The sequence below is a fragment of the Ictidomys tridecemlineatus genome, chromosome 6, assembly GCF_052094955.1.
Source record: "Ictidomys tridecemlineatus isolate mIctTri1 chromosome 6, mIctTri1.hap1, whole genome shotgun sequence".
Lineage (NCBI taxonomy): Eukaryota > Metazoa > Chordata > Mammalia > Rodentia > Sciuridae > Ictidomys > Ictidomys tridecemlineatus.
The window spans coordinates 73101696-73125052 of NC_135482.1; the positions used below are offsets into that span (position 1 = coordinate 73101696).

The 23357-nt window shown below is 33.4% G+C and overlaps 1 protein-coding gene across 1 annotated transcript in view; it reads right to left on the reverse strand.

Moving 5' to 3' along the window:
- Window positions 1-22283, reverse strand: part of LOC120888561 (mucin-19) — a 67200-nt gene extending 44917 nt beyond the window's left edge. Inside the window, exons 1-9 of the mRNA XM_078015850.1 lie at window positions 22226-22283; window positions 6792-6956; window positions 5508-5663; window positions 3785-3967; window positions 3573-3692; window positions 3340-3456; window positions 3130-3249; window positions 2411-2593; window positions 2212-2322 (exon numbers count right to left, since the gene is read on the reverse strand). Coding sequence (XP_077871976.1) covers window positions 2212-2322; window positions 2411-2593; window positions 3130-3249; window positions 3340-3456; window positions 3573-3692; window positions 3785-3967; window positions 5508-5663; window positions 6792-6956; window positions 22226-22283 — 1213 coding nt within the window. The remainder of the gene's footprint in view (window positions 1-2211; window positions 2323-2410; window positions 2594-3129; window positions 3250-3339; window positions 3457-3572; window positions 3693-3784; window positions 3968-5507; window positions 5664-6791; window positions 6957-22225) is intronic.
- Between the last annotated feature and the right edge of the window lie 1074 nt (window positions 22284-23357).

Below are 23357 nucleotides of genomic sequence, written 5' to 3' on the forward strand. Positions count from 1 at the left end.
CCACAGGTTATCTTCACTGAGATAATGTAGAAAGACTTCCTCAAAATTTATTTATAAAAGCATCGTTAAGATATCTTAAATGAGAAAGAAAAAGTTGTACTGTTTTGTTAAAATTCACATTCACTCAATATATAATTTATTCCCTCTCATTCATGAAATTGTTTTAAATATCTCATTTGTCACCTAAATTTATAGTCAAAGAGAAGCAGTACTCAAACGCTCAATATTAGATATGCAAAATACCAAATCCTAGTAAAACAATAACAGAATATTTCAAACTTGTGTGTGTGTGTGTGTATGTGTGTTTAAATGTCCAAAGTCAGAAGTCAAATTACCTGGAGTACTGAGTGATCCAGATGTGCTGTTTTCAGATGAGCTTGTGTCACCTATTTTAATACAAAATGATTAGGCTACTGTCTGCATATAATTTTACATGGTAAAAGTTTTTAAACAAACTTATGAAAAAATCATGGATCCACATTAACAAATGCTAATACTAACTGACTTATATCACATAAAGCTGTATAAGACCCCCAAAAAAGTGTCTTCAAACACCTGCTGGAATAACAAAATTAAATGACTTACCACTAAATTAAGTGACACCGAATTAATTTATTCCAGATCAACTGTCTTAAAACTTGTCCAGGAAAAGAAAAGGGTTGAGTAGATGGGGCTCAAGGTATCCTATGCAAGTTTCAAGTTAACTTGCTCCTATTTTGAATTGTTTTGCATTTAGATATCTAGGTACCATTTCAAGAAGATTCTCATTCATAGAAACTGGAAATATGAAATCACTAATCTACATGAACTGAAGCCTTCAAGAATGTCAAGAAATATAGAACTTCCAATTGCTAAGCCACTGGATTTACTGCCATTGGTAACACTACCAGAAAGAGCACCACTTAACTAAAAATAGACCTCATGTGGAAAATCAAAGCAATCATATTTTGACATCCAAGTAGCAGAAAAATCTCAAATTGGTAAGCACTTCACAATAGAAAGATAACAGATAATTAATTTTAAATACATTTCTCAGGAACAAATCCTAAATTTAATTTCTTGAGTTAATGCCAGTAAATCTGGGATTCAAAATGTGTTATTCCAACCACCTGTACTGACTGTAATTAAACAAAATCATTCATTCATAAATACTGAATGATTTCAGTTTTATTAGTTCCACTGAAGAGTTAACTTCAAAGATTAAGGACAACTAAAGAATAAAATATTATTTCTATATAAACAAACTTATTATTTGGGGAGGGAGGGAGCTTGGGGATTGAAACCAGAGGTGAATTACCATGAGATACATCCCCAGCCCATTTTTTAAGATAGGATCCAAGTTGCTTAGGGCCTCCCTTAATTGCTAAATCTGACCTCAAACTCACAATCCTCCTCCCTCAGTCTCTCTAGTCACTGGGGATTATAGACATGAACCACTGCGCCCAGCTAAGCAAGCCTTTTTTGAAGAGACTCATTGAGAGTCAATCCCGAGTTAGGTCAATCGTTACTAAACTCCACCATATCTCTTGTTAATTAGATTTCACTTCATAAAACAGACATTAATCCTGAAGTTTACTTCTAAAGATGGATCCTGAATGTTTTTCCGAATATCCATTTCATTTGGAAGAATCTAGGATACACAATTATTATCATCACCTTTAGTGGCCCAAGACGTTCACACACTGCTAATAGTATCAGAACCAGCCTCCTATCACTAAGAAACATTATTTTAACAAGACAATTCAACTTAATGTCTCCCTTAAGCTAAAATTAAACTTTATGATATTTTCAAAAGGGATAAAACTTGTTTATTCATCTCAGAAATGAATCTGAAAAGAAAACTTAAAACTCTCAAGTCCAGCTCCAGGATATTAACTTTGAGCCCAGAACAACGGCTGCTACTCTACCCATCTCTTCAACTGATTCCAAATCATTTCTGCCTAAAGGCAACAAAAGGAATTCTAAATTGACCGCTCACAATCAAACTCAGTTTAAATTCTGTGCTGACAAATGGCTTTTGCCCGATCATATCTAAATACATTTCAACATTTCAGGATTCTGGCTTGCTTTTTAATTTGCTCTTAATAATGTTTACAATATTTATTTTTCAAATGCATCTTATAATCCCAACTTTGTAATCATCAGAAATAAATCTTAATGTCTAAGCCAAGGAACCAGATCCAGTAACATCCTTTCCAGAATCACAAGTACCTGTACCACTAAGGCCAGTTTCACCAAGTTCGTTCACTCCAGAAGCACCAAATTCAGCTGCACCCTTCCTTCCTCTATCACTTTCAGAACCAGAATACAAAGTGTTGCTTCCTAATGGAAAATCAAAATGTGATTAAAAAAGATAAGGAAGGAAGAAATGAGTTGTTATTTCTTGGGAATAGAGCCTAGGTTAAAATACCTGAGCCACTGATATCAGATCCAGGACTCAAGTATCCAGCCCCATTAGATCCACTGCTACTCTTTCCATTCCCACTAGTTGCACTGATGCCAAATCCCTGTTGATCAGATGACCCCATATTGGCGCCTGAATCTTCAGAGAGAACACCAGAATATTCAACCCCACTTTTTTCACTTGAGCCACCTGCTGAACACAAAATGATGGTCACAAGAATTACTTTCAATCACGCAACTCAGAATTGTTCTGTGCACAGAAATTAATTGTAAGTACCTAGATTACTGGAGTATCTAGAACCTTCAGAACCACCTACTTTAGTTCCATCAAGGTCTACACCACTATGTCCATTGTCATGGAGTTGATTTGAACTAGAATCACTCCAACTCTACCCTTTTCATCTCCATTTGCAATGCCCCAAAATAAGGTCTTTCCCTCTAATGGAAAAAAATAGAATGTTCTTTTAAAAGTTTATGAAACGTTGAAATCTATTTCAATTTCTCTGAAAGAGTCCAGATTAGCACAACACCTGTACTAATGGGCATCTGACCTGAGACTTGCAGATTCAAAAATTTTCCAATATGTTCACCCCGATTTTGAACTGATATTCCTATCAGAATATTAAACTTGTTATCAGAAGACATTTAATAAATTTTATGATTTGGAAATTTTATATAGAAATCAACTATCAGCAACCACACCATTTAGAGTAGATTCTCTAGTACCTTTTGTTCCATTTTTGCTAAGTCCATTGTCAGCAACTGTGTTTGAACTAGAATCTCCAAGACCAACATCTCTACCCTTCCTTTCTCCAGATCCAAAATCAAGTAACCAGGGCTTTTTCACTGGCAGAGAAATAAAATGTTACTAAAATAATGGATTAAAGGTTGAAATCTACTTAGATTTTTATGAAGCACAGTCCAAAATTCAGCTACCTGAGCCACTGGCATCAGATCCACTGCTTTCAGGTTCCTTTGGATCAGATTTCTTAGAACCAAGGCCTAATATTCCTAATATGCCAATATTATCCCCCTTTTTTGCAGTGGTAACACCTGCAGAATGTAAAATTACTATCATCAAAACATAGTTCAATAAGTCTGATTAAACCTTCTTTTATGTACAGAAATTATCTATCAACAATTAAACCACTAGCTATGTTCTCCAGTACCTTTGATTCCATGATCCCTAAGGGCATTGTCACCAAACTGATTTGAAATAGATAATCCAAGACCAATTTGAGCTCCAACCTTATTTCCTCCAAGTTTCAAATCAAGAGAACTTTGCTTTCCTACTAATAGAAAGATCAAAATGTTATTACATACAACAATAAATATTTGAAACTCAGTCGAGTAACTTAGTAACAGAGGCTGGGAAGAATACCTGAGCTACTGGCCTCAAGTCCAGGGCCTTTGACTTGGGCCCCAATAGATGCACTGTCACTCAATTCATTCCAACCAATTTTATTGATTCCAATTCCCTTCTCAATAGAAGCCAATAAATTGGATATCATATTTCCATATCTACCACCACCATACTGATTCTCACTTCTCAAAGTAGTATCACCTGCAGAACATAAAAGGTCTGTCACAACGCATATTGAAAATATTTTATGATTCTGAAATTTTTATTCATAAATATTAGATATCAATACCTAGATTATTGGAAATACACTCTCCAGAACTACCCATTTGGTCTCCTTCAACTGTTTTGCTAGTAATACCACTATCACCAAATAAATTCAAACCAGAAACTCCAAAACCAAATGCAACATCACCCGTCCCTACTCCAAGCTCCAAACCAAAAAAAATTTGGTTCCAAATAAAAGAAAAATCAAAATGATATTAAATGTAATATTAATTAGTTGTTGGTTATTAAATGGTATTAGAATAAAAATATTTTAACCAACTAATTCATTTACAATTTTCAAAAACGAGTATTAATTGGACTACCTGAGCTACAGCCAGATTCAAAGATTAATTTTACCTTAAATAAATCTACTGCTGCTAATTTCCAATCCCTTTTGTACAGATGTGCCCAAACCAAATGCCAAATCTCTGCAGCCACTACTACTAAATCTAACCCCACTTATTGTGCCAGAGCTATCTGCTGAAATAAAACAATATTGTCACTAGGGAATATTTAAATATCATGTAATTCTTTACTTTTAATGAAAAAAAAACCCAAGTAGTATTATTTAGATAACTGGAATTTGATTTTACAGTATTTCCTATTTCGTTTTCACCAACGTCTTGTCTTTTAGTTCAGGACCACCAACATCAATTCCACATGAGCCAGAATTATCAAACCAAATCTCAATTTACCCTTCTTTTCACCACAAAGGGCAAAAATCAAAATGCAAATTGTTTTCTACATACTGGAAAATTAAAATACTCTCAGGAGCAATAATCAAATAAAAAAGTATTTTATTTTTTTAATTAAGAATATGTATCAGAATTCTTGAGCTGTTGCTATGAGTCCCAAGGCTCATGGATTTACAACCAATGAACTCCTTTCTGTTCTTGCTGTTTCTACCAATGTCTAAACCTTTCAAGGTAAATTGCTCTGACCCAAAAATGCCTAGAGTGACAGTACTTTATTAACTTTCATTTCCTTCACTGGCTTTAATTTCTGAATATGGAAAGCTACTTGTGCATACTTTTACAAATTTACTTTCTTCTGGCATTGTGTTTTCAAGAAGACTGCCCAATATGAGTAATAAAGCTCAGAAAGCAGTACTGTATAAATGTTATACAGAAACATGAGCTGAAAATTTTTCCAGATGACAAAACTAGGAAACAAGATTTTTTAAGTAGATTAGTGAGAAAGACTGGGGACCCAAGTTCCTTCAATAAGAGTCTTAAATCCTCTTGTTTCTTCACTAAATTATTGATATTGTTGATTTCTGCCAAATATAACACAAATCCTTTAAGAGCAAGACACAGTTTACAATTCTTTTCCATGAATTCCTCTAACACTAAATCTGAAATAGTCAAGAAACAAAACAATAATGAAAAACAACAATAACAACAACAAAACCACAAATCCCTGCTTTTATTTTGTTTCCTCCAGTAGAAAACAGAAACTAAAAAACAACTTCAAATACCTGTTTCCCTGGCAGCAGAACCAGAGCCAGCATTCACTTCAAGTCCAATTTGACCAGATGGACCCCTACCAATTTCATTTTTATCTGAAGTAGTACCAACAAATTCTTTACCACCAAGGACACTGTTGACAATATCACTTGCTGAACTGGGTTCATCTACCACACAAAAATATAAGCATTATCAGATTGCATTCATTCACCCAAGAAAATCATCTATTAATGTTAGTCAATTAAATAAACTACCTTACAATTTTTGATGTACTTCTTTACCTCCCTTCATCTATCTTTCAATATATAATTCTACATAATATAATCAGAGGCATGACAATCTATTTACCATGTGTATTGAGAGGCTTCAATAAGAAAAAATTAAGAAACAATGGAATCATTTAAGATAAAAATTTCACTGTGTTCTATAGAACGTGAGAAAACAATTATTTCAACATGACAAATATCTCTGTATTACAAAATGAGAGCAAATAAAGGTTCTCTATGCAATTGGTCATACTGACTTTATCAATCCAAAATAGGTAATAGGAGAGAGAAGCAACATTTATGTCCTTCCTAAAGATATTTCAACCATAACTCTATAATCAACGCTGTTTCTCCCTTTTCGATTATGACCACTTGAACTCAAATATTAGATGTTAATGTAAAATATCAAAGAGGGTTTCCTCACAAAACTCCGTTCTTTCCCATCTTTCAGGGGACACAAACTACAAAAGAAACCTTAGGCAAGTCAGAGAGAGGATAGGTTGAATAGAGAGAAATAGGTTGAACCGGATAAACTCTTTTAGGTGAGACATACTCTATTGTCAACCAAAGAAACATACAAGCCATGAACTGTTTAGAAACCCTGCTTTAGAATATTATTCAGAAAATTGAGTATGTAATTTAAAAGGAGAACCAGATATAGAAAATTAGTTGGGCCTGGATATAGAATCCCGGGTGAAGAGACCCTACATCAAATTTGGTTAGGGGAAGTATTTTAAATCAATAATTTATACAGTGAAGAAAAATGTCACAGAATGATGGATCTTTATGATAAAAATACCATGCATAAAGACAGCTTAAGAAAATGTTTAAATAAAAATAAATTATGTCAATATTGTTGCCAAAAGTCTAATGTCTGAATTCATGACTCTCATTGACATTGGAATTATTGCTACTAGTTGCTCCTATTACTAATAAGACCAGTTGCTACAAATAAAGTTTATCACAAATGGAAAAGGAAAAGGAAAAGGCACTTGTTTTCTAGGAAAGCTTTTATTTCCCTGACAGTACCTCTTGGGTTGTCTTCTGACTTGGAATTCTCAGTGTCCCTAAGTCCTCTAGGCCTGGATTCAGCTCCTTCAGGAACTTTACGTTCAAAGTTAAAGAGTGAGTCCACAAGAGATTTCTTTGGGCTGCTTGAGTCACCAGAGAATAAGCTACTGAGGAAATCACCACCTAACGGGAACAATAGGTTTTGGGTGAAAACAGTACTGCTAGCTCAAAATATGAAGGAACTCTATGACACTAAGAAAAGCCGCATTTTATTCTGTGTAAGTCCTGTTATCTCTGGTCACACATGGAACCATATATACCAATACCTGACTGAATCACTGTATCCATCTATTCTTTTCATGGTTCTAAGACCTCCAGAAAGAAGAGAATAGCTGTGAAATTTGAATAATCTGTATGTACCACAAAATTTTCTTCTCATGACCTGATGGAAACTTTCCCATCTACTTCCTACTTAGGAATAAATTCACTTGCTCAGAATTTCAGTGGATTTTCAGAGAGCAATAGAATTCCAAGTGTTCCTTTGTCTCATTATAATTTCCTGAATGGGGTCTCTAGAAGAATATTAAAGATTCATATGTTCCCATCTATTAAAGTAAAAACTGAACTTTGTATACTTGGAGGTAGAGAAACCCTGACACTTCATCATGATACAACTTCATGAGTCATCTCCACAGGTATGATGGCTAACCGTCTTTGTGAGCCAACTTTTCTGCTGCTCAATTTCAGCTTACATTTAAACTCAAAAGGAACATTTTCAAATTAAATTTTTGCATTTAAGTTGAAAAAAGAGGCAGGGAACTAAAATGACATAAGAAATTCATACCAAAGTAATCTTGGGCTATTTTGATTGCTGTAAACATTAGCCCAGAGTGAAATCAAATCGATATTGACATATTAGCAAAAATCTTACTGATGAGTTTAAGAAAAATTCTGTAAAAGCACTGCTGTTGATTTCTTGAAGCTTACTTTTCAAGATGATTGGTAAGGAAATAATAAACAACAACAACAGAAAATGGTTGATTCTATTAATGTTCAATCACTGTAAGGCCTCCAGAAACACTACTGGGATGGCATCAATGTTAATGGAAATGATCATTTATAAATTAATCTTGAAAAAAAAAAAAACAAATAAGAACCTGTTCTGCCAACAAAAATAGAGGCAAGTAAAACCTCATATCTACATGCTCATGCCTCTCATAAATTTAAGGAATTTTGGAAAAGCAAACACCCACAGCAATTTTCCATTTTTAATTTCACCCCTTTTGAAATACTAATTAAATGATAAAAGATCTAGCCCAGATTATACAGAAACACACTAAAGTATGTTTGCTTGGAACTTAATAAGGAGTATTAAGTTTTAAATATCTTAAGGATTTTTCCTGAAGAGATATACCTTCTCTCCAAAGAAAAGCATGGCCACCCTACTGGTTTTCAATGTAAACAGTTTAAGAAAATAAAACAAAGCACTTACTTGATCTTTTTACTTTATCATCTGGAGGAAAAAAAAGAGAATTATAGCTATTAGCAGTGTCCCTAAAAATCAGATTTGCCAATAGGAAGTGAACTTTGATTAGAGTCATTTCTTGTCCTTGTGTTTCCACAGAGAAATGTTGATTTGAAGTCAATACTCAGACATGAATATACTAATTAGCCATCAACCTTGGTGCATTTGTACCTCTCCAGGAAGTAAAATAAAATAAAATAAAGGAGAGAAGTACCTCCAATTCTCCGGACTATCCAACACACAGTCTATATACACAAATTAGAATGCAGCAAAATACAGTACAAAATACTTGAATAACTTAAAATATGCTTCAGAACATTAATTATTATACTGGTAAAATGAAGAAATTTTAGTTCAGACATTTTCTTATGACAAAAATACTGGGTAAACTGAATTTACTTAATCTGATTCAAAAGTCTTCAATTTCTATTTTATTACTGGATAACAAGTTCACAAATATACAACATACTAGCATTTTAAACATTATTATGAATCAAAGTGAATTTTCTCCATATTTAAATAAGTGGCACTTAAATTTACAAACTTATAAAGCTATTTTAAGTGTAAGTTAAAAATTTTACAGAATAACTACTTTACAAAAAGGTATAATTTACAGATAAACACAATTAAATTACATTTAAAGAGAAAAATATTTTTATCCAATGCATTCAAACATTGATCTCCAGAAGAACAAAGTGACTATGTGAAATAAAATATTTAATAAAATTTATCATGTTTTGTGTTGATGATGTACTCAAGAAATCTCAAAAAAAAAAATCTTAGACAACATATTTAGTTTGAGTCTCTTTTTAATACAGTTTTAATACTCTAATTTTACAAATACCCTAAATCCTAACTGACTACATTATTCAAATAAAAAATCCAGGAATATGGTCTTTTGCTAAGATATGATTTCAGAAATGGGAACTGTCTTATTAACTTTATCAGTCAAGAAAATTCCTCAGGGCCTCACTCAGAATACACATTCTTACCCCAGATATAAGGCTAATGACTGTGAGTCAATAGTGTTCTCATCAGAGTACACTAAAGGCAGTAAGAATTAGAACTGGGAACAAAAAGTAGGATGCAGAGCCAGATGTTGAACATAGTGAGGAGACAAAAAGGCCACTTAAAAGCAGATTCAGAAACCATGTATAGAGAAGGGGCAAACTTTCTTGAATTCAGTGATCCAAAGAGCATCATTGTGATATGTGATATGAAAATCGGCACTCATTTTGATGTCCTAAAAAAATTAAGCTATATTCAGAAACCTGTTATCTTCTTGGGTAAACAGATTCTGCAGATTATTTCAGAAAGCTTACCTTGAAAATTATTTGGTTACTTTCAGGCAGAAAATGTTTGCATGCAAAATTAATCATGTGTCAATGATCCCAAGTTATTTTATTTTATTATATATAAATATATATATATATTTAAAACTATATGCCGAGTACCTGCTTTGTGGCAGCCAATATTCCAGCTTTATGAAAACAGAGTGAACAACACAGATTAAAACCCCGTCCTTGAAGAGTTTGCAAACATGGGATAAATGAAGAAACAAAGTAGCTCTGTCACAAAATGAGTAGGTGTAAAACACATTCATATTCTGGGTCCAGAAGTAGGTTCAGAATATACCATGATATCTCCAAGTATAAATTTCCAAAAGATACTGACCTGATTTTGACTTACTAAATAGTGTTTCCCCATCTATAAAAAAAAATTAAAAAGAGCAATAATATATTATTTTGTAGTTCTCCATATCATATTTTAAGACTATGAGAATGATACTATTCTTGTTTCTATTAACCCCTTAAAATTCAACACAAGTAATCTCCTTTTTGTATCTGATAACTGATATTTCAGTATAAATTTATTATATTGAACTATCTTATTTAACAAAACTTACCTATATGATCCAGGTAATGCATTTATCTATCACACATTTAAAATCAAATTATAAATAGGAAGGGTAGCAGAATACAATAGACACTAATATGGCTGTATGTATAAACGTGGCTGTAAAACCAATGTGATACTGCAATCTGTACACGTGGAAAAATAAGAATTCATACCCCACTTGAATCAAATGTATGATATGTCAAGATCATTGTAATGTTTTGAGCAACTAATAAAAATATTTTTTTAAATAAATAAAGAAAAAAAATCAAATCAAATTATAAAATCTCAACTCACTCTTGGAAATATACATGGCCAAATAAATCAAACTCACCAATTTCTACTAGTTAATACATTTTTTTTTGCACAACTACAACTATTGATCTGAAGTATATCCTCTGACCTGTCGATTGTATGGATTTTACACAAGTGAAATAGAGAATGGCCTGAGAAAAAGATAAACATTTGTTGTGTGTGTATGTGTGTGTGTCTGTTGTCATATCTATATTTCTTATAACTAAAGTTTTCCCACTTAGCCAGTAAAAACTGATTTTTAATTGTTTTTCTTTCTTCCTATACAGTATGGCTATTTAAATAGTACAAATTTTTCTTTGATTGATTATAAAGATGCCGTCTAAATATCTGCCTCACTAAATTCCAGGTCCCCAGATTTTATTAATCTGTAACCCAACAAGAAAGGAAGAGACTGTATTTGAAACATTCATTCATTGACTAAGGTCAACAAATATTTATTTCAATTTGAGTTACCTAGAATTTCTTCAAAGAGCTTTTATCTAGGTATGTTCCTTAATTCTTACCAAATCCTTATAATAGTTTTGGGATTTTTTAATAAATCTATGGAAAGCCTATCAAAACACTCATAATCATTTCCCAGAACTATCATGGAGAACAGGGAATTTCTTTTAAAATATTAGTCAATTGTAGTGTGAATATACTTTAACAAATGGTTTTAAAGTACATTTATTATAATATCATTTAATAAATGCTTTGCAAATATTTAAGCAACAAAACACAGAACAAAGTAATGACACATTTATGTAAAATACAAATATTTATATTTTATGCAAAGTAGAAGCAAAGAATATAGCAAAAATAAGATTATGAAAGTCACCACTACTAGTGGTAATCATTTTGTAATGGTCCATCAGACAATTTCCCAATCAGTTACATTAAGATAGAAATGTTTTCTCTTATTCATAACAAATAATTATAATCCTCTATATTCTGGCTTCACAGAGAAAAGTAAAATGAGTGCTGTGTCTGATCCAAAAATTGAGAAACCAATGACGTTAAGATTGAAAATATATTTCCTTTACTAACTTTTCCCATAGGTTTGAAAAATGCTCTTGCTACTCTTTTCAGAAACAGGACTAAAAGGTAAGAAATAATTTTTTTCTAAAGGCTTTTTCATTTTGCTCAATTTTTAATTTTACCAAAATTAATGATGTCTTACCTTTCAGTTTCACAAATTAAATGACTATCTGAAATATCTAATAAATGTATAAGCTTACAAAATGTTTTCTCCTATGAAATTTTGTCTTGGTAATGGGTCAATCTTTTAATTAGTCATGCTTTGCTGATTTGTGAAAACCGCCATTATCAGTACGGGCTTCTAGTCTTAACCTGGAATATGTGTTAGAGCCATGAAAACAAACTGGGAGGAAAATGAGTAATGATTAACAGTAACATTGTAACACACACACATACCCCTTTAAGATAAACCTGTTAAGGCTGAAGTAATACTCAGAAACATGAAAATACGGTTTTCTTACATATTATCTTTCTCTGAAGTATAAAAAAACAATTTCCTTAGGAGAAAAAAAAAGTGAAGTAGAGAACACTTAACATTAAAGGAAATAAATATGGATCCATCAAACCGAAAAGATTCTTTAAACTGTTTCCTTACCCTTGCAGAAGACGCAAAGCGCCACAACCGAGTACAAAAAGATCAATTTCATGATGCTGATTTGGGACCTAGAAAGAGAAGCTAGTCATTGTGGGGAGATAGGCCCACCGGAGCATCTCTCACTGTAGCTTTTATATCCCCTCATTCCATTGCTAGGTGTGTCAATCTTGGTGATGAAAGGACAAAAGTAAATATCACAGTGCAACAGAGATGAATTCTCCATCAAGTCACTTTAGTGTCTTATTTCTCTAACATTTTCTATTTTGGACCAAGTTCAGCTTATACAAAACCCAGACCATGCCATCTTGCCGCCCTGTGCAAACAGGAAAGCCAGGAACTAAAACAGCTAAGGATTGAAAACCAAATATGTGCCAATGTGCTCTTTTAATCATTGCAGAAGACTTAATACCTCAAGAAACTCAAATACTGTGATTAAATATTGTAATTGTCTTTCCTTTAGCAACAAAATGTACTTTGAACATTAACATATTTTGAAACAAAGAACCCTTTTCTTATGTTGACAGCCATCTTCTTAAAGAAATATTTAACTGTCATATTTAGGTAAATGTAACACAGTTACAGTAATAGTTTTATTATTCACAAGGATTCATAATATTTTAATGATATACGTTTTTACCATGAACTTCCCAAATAGACAAATAAGCAGGAAGTAAATTAAATTGAGAATATTGAAAAATATGTCTTAGAACAAAAAAAATGGCCATTCATAAGTCATAGATAGTTTTGGTGTAAGAAGAATGAGAGTTCAAGTTAGGGTGTAAGAAGACCTTATAGGTGCAAAATAGGGTCAAGAAAGCTAATTAAAGGTGTCTCTGGTGCTAGTCAGACATGATAAAGGGAAGCCCAATCCATAGCTTTGATAAGGCCATCCTGCTTCTCATCTGTTCCTACCTGATACCAAGAAAACACTTCAGTAGCTCAAGGGAAAATAAGGCTTTAGTATATTTTCTCCAGAGAAGCAGAAAAATCCCAGGACAGGGGGAAATATACAGACCAACCCCTCTTTTCTTCCTCTTTATGTACTCAAATTTCTCAATGACTCGGAATGAAATAAATAATATCTTTCTTTAACAGAGGGCTTTACCAATATGTATGGTAATTTTCATACACATGATCTTGCCCCATCAAATATGCTTAGTCTATTCACTGAGTCCTTTAATTATGTTCAAAGAGGACAGAGTCTAACAGATTTAAGTATGTTAAATACATTTGTCTGTTTAAGGTAATATACTTATTGCAGGCCATGAAAATTGATATCTGACACCAAAATAAGTATCAGATTTTCCTACTGAGCAGGGATTTGGAGGGTGGGCATATAGACAGTTAGTGCTAGAGCAGAGAGCTTACTCCCAGATAAAAGTAAAAGAAAGGTAGGTAAAACACTGACTTCTTTTAATTCTTCTCTGATTCCTTCTCATCCCTCTAACTTAATATGAGAGACCCAAGGTTCAAATTTGGATCTTTTTTTCTATACAAATTCAGTCCATTGAGGATTGTATCTAAAGTCTTTTAATTTAAATAGTATTTTATGCACTCCAGACTTGCAAGAGTGTATACACAGCCTGATGTTCCACAACCTCCAGACTTATACTAAATATCTTCACTTATATGTCCACTGCAAAGATCAGTGTGTCCAACTCTTCACACGTGCTTCTCATATAGAGAGGTCATATAGTGTGATTACCCTGTCAATTAATAACAATCCTGACCTTCCAGTTAGCTCACTCCAAATTTGAAGCTGTGTTTCACTATTCATTCTCTCATCCACTCACTTCTCATTTGACCAGAGAATTCTATTAACTTTCCTTTCAAATACGTCAATATAGTTCTATCTTTTCTCATTATCTCCACAACCCGATTTCCCTCAGTGATGCCAGCATCACTTCAACCTGACTCCCCTCAGTGATGCCAGTATCACTTCTCGCCTAAATTACCACTGTAGACTTCCAGTTAGTCTCTACTTAAATACTGGTCTAACTCAGAGCCCTTGGCCAAGTGTTTCTGTGAAAACTCATGCATATACTGCATTCTTCTACTCAGAAAATTGCAGAAGTCTCCATTTTACTTCCAATAAAACCAACACCCTTAAATATGGCCTAAAAGACCAGCTCTACCAGCCCCAAGCTCACCTGTCTGTTTCCATGAATTTTCTCCTCTCCAAACTCAAGGGCCTCATTACAGTTGTGGGAACTTTGCAGGCAAAATTTCCACTCAGAATTCCACTCACAATTCGGCTCCCTGGAATACTCTCTGCTGAGATATCCACAGCATGTGCTCCCTAATGTCATTGAAACACAGGATTTGATGACATATTTTGTGAATAGGTGGTATCCATTCCTACATGGGATAATTTATTTATCCTTCAAAATAACTTCTTTAGAGTTATTGTTACACTATTGCTTTAATGACTCAAATCCTCCCTATATGAAAGGGAAAACTCTGGATAATTTGCATATGTTTTTAATATATGTCCACAACGATAGATCAATAGCATAAAACTTTGGCAATATTAATATTTTATAACAAACTTCAAAATAAATTGGAAGTCCTTTCACACTTCTTTCAAATAAATTATATGCTTTAATGTAATTGCTAATTCTCCCAGGTATCAGTCCTTCTTCTCATTTGTTTAGATACTGCCTTCTCAATGAGACTTTTACTAAATAACATACCTTAAATTATAAACCTCAGCCAACACCCCCTCCTTCTCTATATCCATTTTATGCTTTATTTTTCTTTGTTGCATTTGCCACCTCATTAGTATATATTTTAATTTAATACACTTAATTTATTTAATTATTCTGTCTTTGGTACTAGAATGTAAGTTCAATTAGGCAAAGACCTTTGTGTATTTAATTCACAACTGAATCTCAGTACCTAGAAAAAAACCTGGCATTTACTATATTCTCAATGAATATTGAATGAATGATTTAGTAAATAATTTTGTTGAGCTCAAATATATTTTACACTAAATAAAAATGTAAATAGTAGCCATAAATAGATTTTACTGTTGCAACTATTTATGTTGAGATGTAATTCAATATAACAAAACATGCATCGACTAAGACACACTTCTAAAACTGGGAAACACTTGGATAAGGAATACTTCCCATCATTTGGAACTGTTAACCCAGACTAATCCTCAATGAATTATTGCAAAGGGAAAATGTGCTAGCCATGTTAATAGTCTTTTATTTTATTTGGTCAAATTTGACTAGTACTGAAAAATAATAACAAAGCTTTAATAATGTTTGCTAGAACTTTTTCATGGTAATATTAATTACCATAAATAAGATCTGTCTTACATTGGAGCTAAAAGTCAAGAGTCTAACAAAATATTGATTCATTATACTTATATTTGTTGCCTTTCTATGAATTTTTCTCATTTTCATAAAAAAATAGTAATTATGTATGAAAGTTTTTTTTTCCCTTTTCAGATTTCAAAGTATCTATGATTAGTATCATTATAAGAGAAAGAGTATATATGTGTGTGGGTGTGGGAATATAAATTAATACTACCAATTATCAAATATTAAATAGAATTCTTGAAAATAACATTTTTTCTAGGAAGTAGACTCACTTTGTTCTGGAATTTTTCACTAAGGATTTTACTTTAGCTCTTTTGTAATAGTGCGTCAATGGGATAAAACTGTTGGATAATTAAAACATACTGCACAGCTACTGTACATAGGTTAAAAGCATATCCATCAAAAAGAACAATAGTCAAATGTCTCTTTCTTGCTTTAAAAGGATGTGGCTTAAGTGTCTGTACACTTAATGACCCACTGTCAGAGGAAAGGTCAATAGTGAAGGAACAATAGCATCAGTATGGGCAGAAGAGTTCGTTTTGTAATAACGTTTATACTAGAAGTAAATGCAGAAAATGTTAAACAGTATCTTTTTGAATTATGGAAAAGAAGTTCTAATTTTTTTATATATCTAAAATTTAAATTTTGATTGTCTGAAAATAAAAAATAAATTGTGTTATGAAAGTTTCTTGTAATTTTTTCTTCATATTATTTTTACTAGTGGATTATAACTGTACATAATGGTGGGGTTCATTGTTACATACTTGTGCCTGCACCCAATGTAGCAATATTGGTCATTATCATTCCCACGGCATTTCCTCTTTTCCTCCCCTCCTCCCTTCCCCAGTCCCTTTCCAGTACTCTACCGATCTCCCTTCAATTTCCGTAAAATCCCCCACCTTTCTTTTTTCTTTTTTCTTCTTCTCTACCATCCACATATGAGAGATAACATACGACTCTCAAATTTCTGAGTCTCTCTTATTTTACTTAACATAATATTCTCAATTTCCATAAATTTTATCTATTTTTCTGAAAATGACATAATTTTATTCTTCATTATAGCTGAATAAGACTGCATATTGTGTATGTGTATGTATCTACACATATACATATACATTTTCTTTATCCATTCATCCATTCATGGACACCTAGGCTAGTTCCATAGTTTGGCTTTTGTGAATTATGCTGCTAAAAATATATATATGTGAATGTATCCCTATAGTATATTGACCTTAATTCTTTAGGATGAATACTGAAAAGTGATATAGCTACGTCATTTGGTGGTTTCGCTCCTAGTCTTTTGAGGAACTTCCATAATTTCCATAGTGGTTGAACTTATTTACAATCCCATCACGCCATATAAATGTTCCTTTTCCTCCACATTCTCTCCAGCATTTATTATTGTGTTCATTCTGACTGGAGTGACAGGAAATCTCAGTGTAGTTTTGATTGGTATTGCCCTGATTGCTAAAGTGGTTCAACATTTTTTTCATATGCTTGTTGGTAATTTGTACTTCTTTTGAGAAATGTGTTTAGTTATTTTTCCTACTTATTGTTATTTGAGTTCTGTCTAATAGTCTGCATACTAACCCTGTCAGAAGAATAGATAGCAAAGATTTTTCTCCCACTTTGGAGATTGTCTCCTCACATTCTTATAAAGCTGTGAATACGCTTTATAATTGGACGTCATTGCATTTATTAATTCTTGGCATTATTTCCTGAGCTTTAGGAATCTTATGAGAAACGTTGTTGTCTGCACCTATAAGCTAGAAGTGTTAACACTATATTTAATTCAAGAAGTTACATAGTTTCTGGTCTAATTTCTAAGTTTTTTGATTCATTTTTAGTTTACTTTTGTGCAAGGTGAGAGATATGAATCTAGTTCTATTATTCTACATGGAGATAGCCTTGTAAACAAATGGTGCTAGGAAAACTGGTTAACTTTTCTCCAAGGCTCTGTTTTTGGCATCATTGTCAAAGATCAGATGGCTTTATCTGTGTGGGTTTGACTGTGTTTTCTATTCCCTAGAATCATTTATCTAAGTGTCTCTTAATGTCAGAACCAGACAGTTTTTTTTTTTTTTTTTTTTTTTTTTTTTTGCTTAGAATTGCTTTGGCTATTCTGGGTCTTTCATTCTTCCAAGTTGATTTTAGAACTGTTTGCCTCTTTCTGTGAAGAACTGGTCTTTGATGGGGATTGCATTAAATCTTCATATTGCTTATGATTGTTGACAATTTTAACAATATTGATTCGCCTATCTATGAACATGGCAAGGTGTTCCATCTTCATGTATCTTCAATTTCTTTTGTCTTCTATAGTGTTCATTGTAAAGTTTTTTCACCTCCTTGGTTAGATGCATTCCTAGGGTTTTGTTTTGTTTCATTTTGTTTTGAGGCTATTATAAATGGAATTGTTTTCCTGGTTTCTTTCTACCTAGAGTCATTGTCGATATATAGGAAAGCTATTATTCTCATATGCTGATTTTATAACCAACTACTTTGCTGAATTTATCAACTTTAGAAGTCTTCTGGGAGATTTTGGGTCTTCCAGATATAGGATCATGTCATTAGCAAACAGATAGCTCATTGATTTCTTTTCCTATTTGAAGCCCTTTAATTTATTCTCTTGTGTGGTTGCTCTGGCTACAGTTTCAAGGTTTATGTTGACTAGGAGTGACGAGACTAGATATCCTCGTCTCTTCCGTGGGTTAAAGGAAATATTTGTAGATTTTCCCTGTTTAATACGATGATACGTTTGTGTTTGTCACACATAGCCTTTATGATGTTGAGGTAGCTTCTTTCCATCCCTAGTTTCTTCAGCACTTTTATCATGAATGGGTGCCAAATTTTATAGAAAGCTTTCTATTGAGGTGACTTATTTTGGGTCTAACTTTATTTATATGGTGAATTACATTTATTGATTCATACACATTAAAACACCTTTTCAATCCTTAGATAAAACCAACTCTGTAAAAAAGGTACAGTCTTCTTAATATGATGTTGAATACAATTTGCTGACATTTTATTAAGGATTTTTACATCTAAGTTTGTCAGAGATATTAGTCTATAGTTTTCTTTCCTTAATATGTTCTTATCTGGCTGTGATATGAGGGTAATACTGGTTTCATAGAATTTGGAAATGTTCCAACTCTATTTCATGGAATAATTTGAGAAGTATTGAAATTAGTTCTTTAAAAGCCTGGTAGAATTCAACTGAGAATCTATTTGGTCGTGGGATTTTCCTTGGAAGGTTTTTTTTTTTTTTATTTCTTCTATCTCATTGCTAGCTATTGGTCTGCTTAGGTTTTCTATGTCCTCTGATTTCAATTTTGGCAGGTCATGTGTCTCTAGAAATGTATTCATTTCTTTTAGGTTTTCCAGTTTATTGGAATATATGTTTTCAAAATAGTACCTAAAGATTCTCTAGCTTTCTATGATATCTGTGGTGATTTCTCCTTTTCCATTTCTAATTTTACTGACTTGGGTTCTCTCTCTTTCTTGTGGTTAGTTTTACTAATGGTTTATCCATCTTTGTCTTTTCAAAGAACAAACTTTTCATTGATTCTTTGTATTTTTTATTCTCTATTGATATATGCTCTGATCTTAATTATTTCTTTCCTTCTATTTTTTCTTGGGGATTGGTTTGCTCTTGTTTTTCAAGCATCTTGCAAAGGAAGCATCATTAGTTTATTTAATTGGGATATTTCTGATTTTTAATGTAAACATTCATAACCATAAACTTTCTCTTAGTACTACCTTCATAGTGTTCAAAGGTTCTTCTATGTTGTTTCATTGTCTTTATTTGATTCTAACATTTTAAAAAAATTTTCACCCGATTTCTTCCATTTCCCATTTATCATTCCAAAGTGTATTGTTCAGTCTCCTTGCGTTTTTAGTTGCTATAGGGTTTTTTTGGTGTTGATTTCTAATTTCATTCCATTATGATTTGATAAGATACAATATTCAAGACTAGCCACTTTGTCTTCCAGCTAAGATTCTGTCTTCAGCATGGTGAATACTTTTAGAGAGATTTTCAACTGAACATTTTGATTCATTTTATCTTTCATTTCAATATGTTTTGTTTGGTTCTTTTCCAATATCTGTCTCCTTATTGAGTTTCTGATTCATATGCAGTATTGATTTCCTTAATTCATTCCATTGTTTTTCTGTGTTCTCTTGAAACTTATTGATTATCTTTATAATCATCATTTTGAATTTATTGTCTGATATTTCATTACTTCAATTTAGGAGGCTGCATGCTACCTTATTTTTCATAGTTCTTGTATTCCTGTGTTGGGTTTTATGCATCTATTGGGATGGATTTCTCTTCCACTTTTATGTGTGGGCCTTTTTAGGCTTGACCTTTTCTTGTCAAAGTATTCTAGTGAGCTAAATGGAGATGCCTCATAGGTATGGTGTCCACAGCCTTTGTGTTAATTGTCTTCGTTTCAGCTGTAGATGTGTATGTTTATTAGTGGAAGCTGAGGGCACCCCATCCATTCCTACTTGGTGTCTGGTGATTAGTTTGGGGGTTTTGTCTCTTATATTCTTTGTATTAAAATATTGTTGAAGTTTGAGTGTGTCTAATTTGTGTGTGGAGTAAGGCTTGCTCCCACAAGTAAGTTTAGAGTTAGTAGGAGCACCTCTACCCTGTGAGCTAGTCACTCGACAGAAAAGGGGGAACCAAACAATAGCAACAATAAAAGTAAATAATAAACAGCATTAAAATTAATACCCATTGCCTTCTATGACATTTGTAAGACTAATTACCATAAAAATAGGAATGTTACGGTCAGTAATTGCCAAAAGCTAAAATTATATATTTTATATATATATATATATATATATATATATATATATATATATATATATATATATATATATATATATATATATATATATATATAGCTGTAAACTAAAGCTGGCATCAAAGTTAAAAAAAAAAAACACAGGTGTCAACTATGCCATTTACCATACTAATATCTGCAACAACATGAGTGGTGGAGGCATGAGTTATATCAACCAAATAGTTCTAAAAGATCATTAAAAATACAATTTATTATGTAAAAAGTTTAGAATGTTGAAGATATGAACAGAGAAAGCAGAAGGTATTTAGCAAGTGATGGCTATAATTAAAGAGGAGAAAATAAATTTCAATAAAGTGATGAGAGAGAGAACAAAAAAATTTGGCTGTTAAAGGGAGAAAAGAGAAATGAGAAATAAAAAAAAGAAAAGAAATAAAACCCTAAACCTCTGAAGACAAGGAAAAATAACAATTATTTTAAAAATTAAAGAAAAAAGAAACACACGTATATATGCGTGTGTCCATGAACCTATCAGTGCAATAGTAACACCAAAAAAAATAAAAGAATTCATAATGAAAAATGAAAGAATTGTCTATATTGAGGTGTTCACAAATGTCAACAAAGATGGATGATCGATACCTGTACCCAACTGTCCTTCTTTACCTTTCTTCTTGGGCTATGTACTGAAAGAGACATAGAAATAGTGCACAAAAGGGCTGGGGATTGTTAAACGCTTCCTTTTTTGTGTGTGTTCACCGAGCTAATTACAGTGGCATAAAACTGAAGTTGGTGGAAATCTCTCTCAACTTTCTTTCTCATTAGTGTAATATGGGATGAAATGGGAAGTACTGTCCATAGGAATTTTTTCTGCACAGACCAGATCCATGTGTTCCCAGGATGAAACAGTTGCAGAGTTCTAGGAAGGGAGTTCCAGTAGCTGAGGCTCAAGTCTAATCAGGCTTTAGGGACTTTTTTGGGTGGTATCTGCTCTGAGGAAACTAAATCAACACACCCTTAGGGTTGAACAGATGCCAATTTCTTCTGGGAATCTGGATATCAAAATTCTCCCAGGAATTCTACTTGTGGGGCAGGGGAACCACCCCTCCATAGTTCTCACACACTCTACTGCCTGTGAACTCATGGCCTTATCAGGCTTAGTCCCTAAGTGTATTCACACCACCTATTTAATTTCCTGACCATCTTCACCTAGACATGGAAGTCATCAGACTCAAAGACAAAGCAAATTGCACCCCCCTCCATATTTCTGACTTGAAACAACCCATGTACAATCTTTTCTGTGCCTGTTTTACTGATGTTCTGCTAGGTGCATGCAAGGCATTAGAGTAGGCACATATCAGGACAGTATGGTAAATATTTTTATGATCTCTCAGGCTCCCAAAGTAGCAAGCTTCAACGTGGCTTTCTCAAAATGTCTCCCTGTCTCAACCCTCCACTTGCCAGTTGAGACACAGAGAGCCCTCTTCAAACACTAGTTTGCTGTGCAGCCACTGGGTCAGTGGCAACTTTTGTGTTCTACAGGTTTTTTTGATGCCAAATTTGTCTTTTATGTTTCCCTCTGTGTGTCCTTCCTTTCTGACAAACCAGCACTTCTACCACCGTCTCATCTGGCTTGGCTCCAGTGTTTTCCTTCTCATTCTTTATTCAATGCACCTTAATTTCCGAGTATCTAGAAGACTGTCCAATATTGAATTTCAGTGAATTTCTTCCTTCATCCATCTTGCTAAGAAGCAGTATTTCTGCTGCTTAAATTCTAAGCCACAGAGCATCTGCCATCTTTAATTCATCCTCTTATGCTCAATCTTGGGGCACATTTTAAAGGTCACTCTGCCATTTATTTCACACAATTACCCCAATAGTTATTTTAGCAGTTCCTTCTTAAAACTCTGATTCTTAACATTTGTTCCCTTCTTTCCATTTTTATTCTATCTTCATCAGACCTACTCGCTTACCTGCTTCAGTCACAATTTCAATCCTCTCCTCTCTATAAAATTTATCAATGGTCTCCATATATAACTTCATCACCAAAATTAATTTGCTTCACTTAATCTAGATAGCTTCTTATTGAATATCATACCATTTTTTAACCCACTGATCATCTCCTTTAAATGAACTCCTTCTCAGCCTCTGTCCCCTTCTACCTCTTTCAAATATGAATGTTTTCCAGAAATTTTTTTCTCAATGTGTCTTATACATGGATTAGATCCTATGTCTCAGTATTCAAACCATGGTAGTGCATGTTAAGTTGTACCCCCATATCAATGAGACAGAGGTAAAGGATAGGAAATCAGCATAGATATTAAATGATGGGGTCAGAAAGATGGGGGCTAAATATCAAAGGAAAAGAAATGAACTAACCTCCAGGTAGCACTTCTCCTCCACCCCACTCACTCTGTTGCTACGGAAGGATCACAGATTCCAGCACAAGCAATTACCCCTAGGACCACTTTTTCCTGCCTTTGGGCACTTTTTCAGGGAAGAAAAAAAAGCAAGACACTCCCACTCCATAGGCAACAGCTCTGGCTCCTGGCTCCTCTCCAGAGGATTCTACAATCTCTCCGTCTCAAAACTTGCTTTGTGTGCTTGTCTTGGCATTACAATGTTCCATCTTCAACATCTGGGGAAGGAGGACCTGATCCTGATTTCTAAGACTATCAGCACTGCAGCCCAGTTGTCCTAGAGTAGTGGAATTGGTTACGAAGACACCAAAGAAAATACCCAGAAATTGTGTACAAGATATAAGGTTTATTGAAAAAAATAGAAGTTCCACTGACCATAGGCTGAACAGACAGCACACCCATCCTTCATGGTATTTTACCAAACAGCCTTGCCATCCCTCCAGGCACTTTGTTCTGTGGTAGCTGGTTGGATGGGTGGCACTTATTCTCTCCACAGTGCCTTCAATTCTATGCCAGTTATCACGGGGAAAAGGTTTTTTAAATTAGGCTAAAGGAGCAGTGACATTTGCTAGTTTTCTTAGTTTTATTCTTTCTATGACCAGCATACCAAGGAGTTCCTATACTGACAATCCATGCAAGAAAGCAGTTCATACAGATAACACTAGTTGACCTATTTGCAATATAT